Source organism: Xenopus tropicalis, chromosome 8 (assembly GCF_000004195.4).
Source record: "Xenopus tropicalis strain Nigerian chromosome 8, UCB_Xtro_10.0, whole genome shotgun sequence".
Taxonomy (NCBI): Eukaryota; Metazoa; Chordata; class Amphibia; order Anura; family Pipidae; genus Xenopus; species Xenopus tropicalis.
In genome coordinates, this window is record NC_030684.2 from 98,357,521 (window position 1) to 98,367,799 (window position 10,279).

General features: G+C 41.9%; 1 protein-coding gene across 2 annotated transcripts; it reads right to left on the reverse strand.

Moving 5' to 3' along the window:
- Nucleotides 1-1,100: 1,100 nt before the first annotated feature.
- On the reverse strand, nucleotides 1,101-8,528 carry ckb (creatine kinase, brain). 2 transcript variants are annotated; one of them, NM_001044461.1, is given in 8 exon segments: nucleotides 1,101-1,613; nucleotides 2,107-2,296; nucleotides 3,571-3,694; nucleotides 4,257-4,428; nucleotides 4,959-5,091; nucleotides 5,244-5,398; nucleotides 6,497-6,701; nucleotides 8,421-8,473. In NM_001044461.1, coding segments are annotated over 7 exon segments (1,146 nt in total). In that variant the 5' UTR covers nucleotides 6,690-6,701; nucleotides 8,421-8,473; the 3' UTR covers nucleotides 1,101-1,434.
- Between the last annotated feature and the right edge of the window lie 1,751 nt (nucleotides 8,529-10,279).

The following is a 10,279-nucleotide window of genomic DNA, read 5'->3' on the forward strand; positions in this document are numbered from 1 at the left end:
ACAAGATCTGGCATTCTTTGGTGCCAGGTTTCTTACCAAATCAATCGTCACTTAGCTAAGTTTTGAGTACTTTATGGCTATTTCCTAAAGAAGCATCTTAGTATACTTGAAATACATTGCCGAGGCACACATGCAATCCTCTATGTCAGTGCTGTCGAATGTCTGTAGTATCAAGGGCTGGAATTTTTTTGGCCTACTTGGTGGAGGGCCAATAATGGGAGCTAGTTTTGACCACTCCCCTTTTTAAATCACATCCACTTAAAACCACACCCATCTTATCACAAGAGCTTTTAAGACCATATGTTTGTGAAGATTCTCATTCATCCAGGTCATTTTAAGACCATACCAACATTAATCGTGATAGTGCAGCAAAAACCCAGCAGCGTATAGCACAGGCAGAGTATGGCGCACACAGGCAGGATAGGACAGGCAATACATACAGGGACACAATGCTGGCACGGCTCCTACAGTCGGTCTGATGTGTGAACAGGTGGAAAATGTGGGCACTTACAGTCTGAGCCAGAGTTGTGAACAATGCAGAGGGGCCAGTTAATCTCAGTACACACGTGTGTGCGCGCCTGTGGTGTAAAGAGGTTTTCACAGGGCTGGAGTGTGAGGGTTTAATGTAATATCCAGAACACAGCTTCCTCCTTTCACATCTCTCTCAGATTTGAAGGGGGCTGTGTAAAAGGTTTTCACAGGGCTGGAGTGTGAATATTTAGAGTAATAGCCAGAACACAGCTTCCTCCTTTCACATCTCTCTCAGACACACACACACACACACAGGTATATCTATCATGCTGTGTAAGAAGTGGAGTAAAACATTACCGGTGATGTTGCTCATAGCAGCCAATTACATGCTTTGCTTTTCCAACTGTTGAAATCTAATTGCTGATTTGTTGTCCTGGGCAACATCACCGTTAATGCTTCACTCCACTTTTTGCACAGCATAATAAATATACCCCTTAGACTGATATAACCTCACACATGTCAACTGTATTTGGGTACCATGCATTGAAATGTGAGTGGATTTCTTGCTTGTAGATTCCCACCTCTAACCTTTATTTTAGTTGGTTATTGTACCATAATGTGGCAGAATAAAATGTACACCATTTTCTTTATTTTGGCGTTTGGATGTTTGTTTAAAAGGCCATCTATTTGCTGACCCAATTTTATAATGCAGAAGAGAATTTACACATTACAGTTTCAGCCATATCCCCATTTAAGATGGAAAGCCAGACACCTTTGACAGGTCAACGCAAGACCATTGTTTATTTTCTATCTTTAGTAACATTGCAGCCATCAAAAGAAAGATAATTCTAAGAAACAGATGGAAGACATTTCTACAGTGTTACTAAGCAGGTTGGGTCCCCAGGGTCTTGGAGTGTAGCTATTTCATCCAATAAATTAGAAAGCATGGCCAATAAAGTGCAGTTATTTCTGTGCTGGAATGAGGTCATCGATGGACTCTCCTTTTTCCAGGCATTTTTCCATTTCAACAAGGAGTTTTACACCATCAACCACCATTTGGACCAGTTCAACCTCAGAGAAACCCAGACGATCAGCATTGGAGATATCAAACACCCCACCAACGGCTGCAGTGTCTACACCACCTGAGAGAGAAAAAAAAATCAAAGTTGAAAACTTTGTGCCAATGAAAGATGTAAAAAAACAGCAGCTGGTAGCAGGACAGAAAGTGTAACAAGAGTGCTGGTTTTTAAAAGTCATTAATACAGGCTACAATTTTTGCATATCATATGCATTCTCTAGGAATCTGTTACTATCAAAGAGTTCTGTACAAACCAATAGCTTCGTAAAATGTATTACTGGCAAATATTCCTAACAGAAAGTGTCATAAGGCATCCCTCCCTCAGCCAATTTTGTGCTATGTTTTTGCCCCTGGATAGCCAAGATGTGCTATCCAGGAGTAGCTTTAGCCTGATGGCAGGCAACATTAAGGTGCATTTGCTTCTGTTTCTATAGCTAGCAGCCTACATAAGGATGCTGGGAGTTTGGGTGCCTTGTCCTGAAGCACTGAAAATCTGCATGTGTAAAAAAGCTTTTATCAAGTCCAGCCAAACCCAAGTCTACTTGCACACAAGTTACCTGTTCCTCTCTTCTGTAGTCTAAGTCTCTTCAGGATTTCACCAAACTTCTCATTCTTGCTTAAGTTTGGCAACTTAATGTGAACACCAGCCCTCAGACCAGTACCGAGGTTGGATGGGCAGGTAAGAACATAACCAAGATGCTGGTTCCACATGAATGCAGATCCTTTGTTCTTGAAGATAGCTTCAATCTGAGGGAGGAGAATAAGTTAGATTTTAGGAGGAGACCAAAAAACCCTAAGAATTTAGAATTTATTACGTGTAATTGGGTCAAAAGGTAGAAGAATCATAGTAAAAAATGAATACTAAAACAGTGTTATTTGCTAAAGGATGGATTGGTAAGCACTTAAGACACCAGATTTTCTAACACGCACATTGTTATGTGAATGGTCTGCATCGCTAATGAAGCGAATGAATGGGCACATTATTCCAGATCGGATATGCAAATGCTTGCAGAAGAGACAGTGATATGAACATTTTCTGGGTCTATGTTTATACTGAAGTCACACTATATCACCAGATTTATCCGGTTAGCTATTCTAACAATGCTTATCCTTTCTTTAAACACTTACTATAGAGTTCAAAACTATCTCTGGAAGCAAACCCCCAAACATCTCACTCCAGTAACATTGCTGGTTTTCATGGATAACCACACAATGCACAAGCTATAGCTTTGTGTAGTGACAAGCAACAGTTTGGGTGATCATGTGTGCTTCAGCATCAGACACTAACAGATGAATCTGTTTATAATATGCTGCTTATCTGATTGTGTAATACTATAAAGTTTGGCAGAGGATGAAAGCAGACTTAAGGTGGCCATACTCTGGCCAACGACTTGTCCCTCCAGACTGAAATCATTAAACTGCTGAATTGATCTGGCAGGTTTCAAGATCCAATCAGTCCTCATCCTAAAGGCATCCATAGGCTCAACAAATGGATTAAAATAGCACAGAGTTAATCTCCTACAAGAATGCCAACATTGCAGCAAGTCAATTCCCTGCCTGCAGAAGACAGCTGTAGTAGGTATGTATGACAGGATAGCCCTTACACTATTCCCACAGAGGGTTGGGAGGACCAACCTCATATTAAACATGTAGTTCACCTACCACCCATTTCAGGTCATTTTTAAAACAGTGTCCTAGAAATTGCTATTAGTTTAAGATTAAGTTAAAAAAAACGTTCTGCTGGTAGCAAGCACTATGCTGCCTGCACCGGAAGAAAGCTCCTGATGTGGGTGGCCATGTTTGATCACAGGAATTTATTCATCTGCATGTTTTGTTGCAGCATGGTCATCTGCACTTGCTACCAGGTTTTTTTTGTTGCAGAAAATTAGTATTATTTTCCCCAACCGAAACACAGGCTCAATTAGCCCGCACCTCCTACACATGATAAATGCCCTTAATGGTTACACATACAGCTAATTGCACAGGCTGGGGATGGGGGATAAAGCAGAACTGCCTCTTACCTTTGTAAGGCCAGTGCAAAACCTCTGGAACACATCCTTCATGTTGCCACCCTTTTGCATTGAGATCACACGAAGATGGTCTTCCTCATTGATCCAGACAAGGAAGGTCTTGTTGTCGTTGTGCCTTGATTTAAGCAAATGTAGGTTTTATCTTTGAGGTGCTAGTATCATGGAAGTTATTCTATGAGAGCGAGTGGTAAAAATCAGATGGGTAAAGGCTGCCATAGCATTACATAGATGCTGACAGATGGGATTCATTTTCAGTGTACATATTACTTACTTCCTGGCTTGCTTTAGCGACTGCAAAAAATGCAATCTCTGCATTAAACAGCTGACACAAGTTATAGCTCAATGTGGACTTGAGGTGGTGTGTCATGGAGGTACTAATACTACTCTGCATATCAAACTTGGGATTCCAGTGAGCTATAGATTTGTTCTGCTACTCCCGGAACACTCCATAAAAATCATGAGAAGGTATTTCATTACTAGTCCTTAAGATTCAGATGTTCCTAATTGAGGAGCCTGACAGCAATACTAAATTACTGTGAAACACTAGTGCAGAGCAAGCAACGCATGCAAGCTATGGCTTTAAATCAGCATAAACAAAGCAAAACCGCCTGTTTTAGAGAGGCACTTACAATCTCAGGCATCTGTATATAAACCACAGTACAAATTAGAGGACATACCAGATTCCTCTGGCATCAGGCCAGTCACGGGCCATTCCAGAGGCCAAGAGGAGTGGAGAAACTGGCTTATCAAACAGGAAGTGGTCATCGATAAGCTGCTGCTGCTCCTGATCAGTCATGGTATTAAGAGCGTAGTATTTTCCTTTTAGGTCCCCATCCAAGCTAGCAAGTGCTGGAAACACAATAACATAAAATGGTGATTTTCCCCACAGATGAAAGGTAAAGGTTATAAATTACAAGTTTAAACAAAAGCACAATTTCTCTGCCTTCTAATAGCCTCAATACTGACTTTCATAATCCATATGATCTCAGATTAATAAGTGGTTGTACGCAAGCCAGAAATGGCATTGTGCTCCTTCTATCTTTGACCCATTTCCCATATAAGTGCAGCATATACCATTAGCCCTCAGGGACATAACCATATACAGACTGATTCATAATGAGCGAATGACTTCCTTAAAAGGTTCCAACAGTTAAGAATCTGCATGCATCATTAATGTGGTCAAACATGAACTGAGCCGGAGGGCTGGAGGTTGCACTTCCACATCTGTAGGGGTTACAGTAGAGCAACTAAAGGGCCACCTCCTGACCAATATTCCACCAAAAGGGGGTAATAGATGATCAGCATCCAATGACACTGCTGAAGAGACACAGACCAAAGTGCTCTGCAAAGTGATTACTACAAAAGTTGCATTTAGGTACCTTCAATTGACATCTTTTCAATTGCACGCCTTTCTCCACGGCTGCAGTGAGGTGGGAGGCTGAATCCACGAATACTCCTTCCAGTTCTGACCCGAGAGCTGAGTACATAGTTTGGGTCCAGATCATCACCTCCCTGGTTAAGAAACCATTTGGTAAGTGAGCTTTAGCATGCCAATAGCTTATTTAAAACCTCTGAATAAAGTATCCACTAAAACCCAAACATGCAACTCCTCCCTGCCTCTCCCCCACTCCCTCCCCAAATGAATATCACCCAACATATCATACCTTTAGGTTTTCTGAATTTATGTCAGTCTTGTGCTGATCTGTTGGCTTGTAGCCACCATGTCTGTCCTCAATGATAGGGTCAAAGAGCTCCTTAAAGACTTCATAAGATTCTTCATCCCCAGCGACACATCCCACTGTCATAATAAAGGGATGGCCTACACACAGTACAAGGACAGTCAGAACCAGGAGGTGCATGCATGGTTATTAGGCAAGTACTTACATTTCTCAAGTTTTTCCCCTCAGTGAGAATCTTTTAACAGTCACATGAAAAATTGCATGCAAGTTAGCAGGGCCCTCTTTATGTCCTGTTATTTGTATATAGCTTATGTATTGATGTATAACCCATTGTATAGCTCTGCAGCAGGTTATGCTTTATAACTATATAATACCTAAAAGGACATCTGCTTTTCACTACACTGGAAAGTAGACTTTTGCAGTTTGCTTGCAAAGAGTTGGCAATAGAGTCGGCAAGGAAAGTCTTCCCCCAGCTACTGCAGAGTCCCATGTATATGTAAGTGAACATCCCATCATGCCCTCACAACACTGCTCTGTAGGAGAGCAGCTTCCCTACTAAAGCAAATCACTTTATAAATGCACATAAGCATGCAGGTTACAAGATATTTGGAGCATGTAAGGGACCCTTTACTAGAGACATGCAGTGGAACACATTAATTTCAGTTGAGCATGTTAAATGCAAATCAACAAATCCACCACAACAGTTAGCGTTACTTTCTAAGCTTCAAACACTAGACCTGCAAACTTAGAGTCTAGGAAAATGCATTCTCTCAGTTTTGGTGCATTTTTTAAAATGTTTTACCAGGATTGTCAACCCCAGTCTGAATGACATCATCCAGGGTGAATCCACTGGAAGTCATCCTGCTCCTCAGTTTCTTGTACATATCCACAGTAAGCACCTTAGCCATGTGGTTGTTGTGTTTGCTCAGATCAGGGTATTCTTCCTCAAGGGACAACCTCTTAATAATTGGTTGCGCCATACTGATATTGCTAGAGTGAAGATAAATACTACACATATTAGAATCTGCTCCCCCTTGTCAAAAGAAGTGCTGTGGCAGTGAGAGACCATTAATCATAAAAAATTGTTACAATACAATAAAGAGCCTTCTATATTCTGCCTATCAGACCCATTGCCTTTGAAAAGACCAGGATAACCCCCTTCGGTGCAACAGCCAGAGCACTTCCAGTAATGAGGGAGAACAGATGGCAAAGTGGATGAAGAGCTTCCATCTTTTTACCTGGGTTGTCAACCCCAGTTTGAATGACATCATCCACGGTAAATCCACTAGGTGTCTGTTTATCCCTCAGTTTCGCGTAGAGATCCTTTGTCAGCACCTTGGCCATATGATTGTTGTGGGCAGACAAGTCTGGGAACTCCTCATCCACAGAGTTCTTCAGCTTCAAGGTGTTGTGAGAGTTACCGAAAGGCATGATTGCACTAGACTGGAAAAGGACGGGGTGGAAGAAACAGGTAAAGGCCTTTGCCCTAAACAGCAGTATATGACCTTCAGATCTACGACCTTAAGAAATCAGGCATTTGGTTTAAAAAAAAAAAAAAAAAAAATTTTTAATGCACAAAGCCCTGGAGCCTTCAGTCATATATATACACCCAACATGAGGCCTCTTTGCATTCTGTGAATTGTAACATAAAAGCTAAAGTATTTTTGGTATTTGCTGTAGAGCAAACAAGAGGGAAACTAGAAAAAAAACCTGTTTCTAGTATGTATTTGGTGCAGGGTTTGCACGCATAATCACACAGGTTCCGGGACTGGGCTACCATTGCAGCTAGCCACCATATCTTCAGTCTTGACCTCTAGGTTGTGCTCTACAAGAACATGCCACATAACAGCACAGTTTATATAAAATTCCCTTCTCAGCTACTAGCATCAGTAATAACTGTGGCATCAAAATGGTAATTTAAAACTACAGAACGGTGATGCCAAAACCAAGCATTTGAACAATGCAGCCTGACCAAACTGGCCATGAGCCCACTGGCTGCACCATTTGCTTCAGGGCAGCCACTAGGGGGCCCACTTGCACTTGGCCTTGAAGTCAATTAACCCTCTTCAAGTCTCCTTCAACTGACAAACCATGCAGGATCTATTACTATGTTCAATTCTAGATTCTATTTATGTTATTAAACCCTAATAAACTATGCAAATACATGTTATCCAATTTACATAAACAACAGCCTTCCTGAATTTGGAAATACAACTCCTACCCCCACCCCTTAAAAATGTAAACGAGGAGTTTGTATGTCTAATGTGCTGTATTTAGCAGTTCCCAAGATTTGATTCTTCCATTTGCACATATAACACACATTTCCTTTGGCTGATGAGTAATGAGCCCAGTGGGCCCCACATGCTTGCACACAGACCCAACAGCCTGCACCCACACAGACTGGGCAAGTCATGTAGGCAATATATTCTACAGGAGGCAATTTAAAAAGAATCTAGAAAAAGCAGAAAAAAGTGGGCTTCATGGTTTAAGCTAGTGGTGTGAGGAGCCCAAAGGTTGAATGAAAGCTCATTATCCACTGGAGAAAAAAAATGTGATAGTTCAGAGATGTCCAACAGCTCTTGCTGAAATACAACTCCCATCATCCTCAGCCAGCCAAAGAATTTGTAGTTACTAGATGAGGGGATATGCCCGAATTATACAATATAGCTTACCATTATATTGATATATATGCCCTTTGTGCTGCCCCCCGGGGCCAATGTGCTGCTGGGGTCCCAGTTCTAGCGGGCTAGTGTCCATGGATTAAGGGAATGACTATAGAATGAAGCTGCCATAAGGCAGAGCCAGTACATAGGATTGTGCCCAGCGAACACCGCAACGCCCTGCGGGCAACGTGGGACGTGACACTTCCCAAGGACACGCTCCTTGCGCCCCGCAATCTCTGCGCCACACTGACGCACAACTCACCATCTGCTCACATTATAACCCTCCCTCCCCCAGCCCGGTACCGACCCAGAACCACAGCGTTCCAAATGAGAAACGTCGATGCCATTGTGCAGATCCCATATCTGAGAATTGCACTGCACTGAGCGCTTTGTGGTTGGATAGTCCCGCAAGGATTGCCATACAAACTATTCTGTTTATCTGTAACACAGTTTCCCTCTAACCCCCATTGCCCCAAACACCACAACTGCAGCGGCTTACCTTAGTCTTGCTTAATTGGAAACCGCAAACTGGAGACCCTAACCTCTCCTCAGGACCAACACTTGCCCCAGACCTGAAGGGATGTGTGAGAGAAAAGATTCCCCTCGCCCTTATATAGTGAGCCCAGCCTGCCTCGCCATTGGCTGATATTTATATTCCATTCATTGGATTGGAGCATTGGCAAAGGGAAGAACCAGCGCAACCTCTGATCAATCAATAGGCATCCATTTTCCTAAAGCCTTGGCTACACTGAGTGGAGTACTGCGGATGGACACGCTGCCATAGGCTCCGTCTGTTCTCTGCAAATTAACGCGCTGCTACAGCCATTCCGTCAGTACAGGGGCCCCATAAGGGGCAAATCTCTGGCAGTGCAAAGCATTATAGCTGGATTCAGCAGCCATTCATGAATTGTATAGCCCATAACATATGTTATATGCAGTCAACTGTAATAGAAAAAGGGCCGAGATGACACGTTAGCTGCTGCAATTTATTTGCCTTTTCTCTTTCTAACAGAGAATTTAAATCGCTGAAATATTTAGAAGCGTTCGGTGTCTGCCCTGGTCTGTTTGTGCAATAAAATACTCCTCACAGGGCTGGGCTTCCCTTTCATTTAAAGGGGACTGTCATGCAAAACTAATAACGTTATTTGTTAAAGAAATGATATTTAAAGGACATGTTAACCCAAAGAACACTCAATTCTAAGCAACTTTGCAGTATACATTTATTGCAAATTTGTAATTGTTTTTGTTATTTGTATATATTATTGCTATTGAACGCAGTGTTAGTCTGTCCTTTTCTATTCCCTGCCCTTCTGACTTTTATAGCAATGTAATGCAAGACAAGAGGGCTGACAGACCTGCTTTGCTGGAGGAGACTGGCTTCTGCAACTTTGTTTAAAAAGTCATAACCAAGAGTTAAGCAAATGCTGCTTTCTACAGCAATTACATTTGCAAATAACTTTTAAAGCACTATAATTTTTTAAATAAATTCATATTGAAAAATTATGTTTTATTTTATTAGGAAAAAAATATTATTGTCTGGGTTGACCTGACCTTAAAGCTGTATCTTGCTGTTTATATTCTCTACTCTAGCAGCTCTGACTCCTGTAGCAATGTAACAGCTGCACTGTTTCAAGTGTCAGAACAAGAGAACAGAAAGGGATTGACAAATACTCCTTTCAATTGCATCTACTTTACAAGTAACTGTACAATAATTAAAAATGTTTAATGAATGTACATAGTACATATAGGTATAAGTCATCAAGTTCAACCTTTTTCATATAAATATAGATACTAGACAGGGGCAATTCAGCATCTAGTGCCAGCCTGAGATTGATTGATGCTGTCCCCCTTACTCCCCTGCACTTATCTTTTTTAGCACTAGAGTGGCTTGATGGGGCCACATTGCTAGCGTAAAGAGTGCATGTCTAGAAAATCCAGCTAGAAGGGCTGCACTGATTGCAATTAAATGCAACATGCATTTATTAGACATGTCACTGAAATTTAAAGGAGACATTTTGGATAAATGGTAAAAACCCTAATTTTGTAGGCAATTATGAATAATATATGGTGCTGGTGTTACTTTCAGCTAAAATTGAATACAGTCTGTAAAAATGGCACTTTATTGTAGCTCCCTATAGATCCTATCAGTTCTCGGTCCCTGTTTCAAATGAAGGGTGGGCGTGTCCTAACGGTCCCTGCCAGAAGCACAGTAGGAGGGGGAGAGCCAATCACAGCCTTTCACTCACACAAGCAAATACAGGCTTCAGTTCCCTATCAGGTCATAGCCTAGCTCAGGGCCGGATTTGTAATCCCGCCGCCCCAAGGCCCCCCCAGCGCATGCGCGAACGTGCGATTGGC

What these genes read in the sequence shown, in the direction of transcription:
- ckb (XM_012968533.3), bottom strand. Translation starts at nt 6,238, where the DNA reads ATGGCGCAACCAATTATTAAGAGGTTGTCCCTTGAGGAAGAATACCCT. An exon ending in TGAAAAGATGTCAATTGAAG is followed by an intron (nt 4,429 to 4,958) that starts GTACCTAAATGC and finishes TTGTGTTTCCAG; the next exon opens with CACTTGCTAGCTTGGATGGG. An exon ending in TTTGCACTGGCCTTACAAAG is followed by an intron (nt 2,297 to 3,570) that starts GTAAGAGGCAGT and finishes CTCCTCCCTCAG; the next exon opens with ATTGAAGCTATCTTCAAGAA.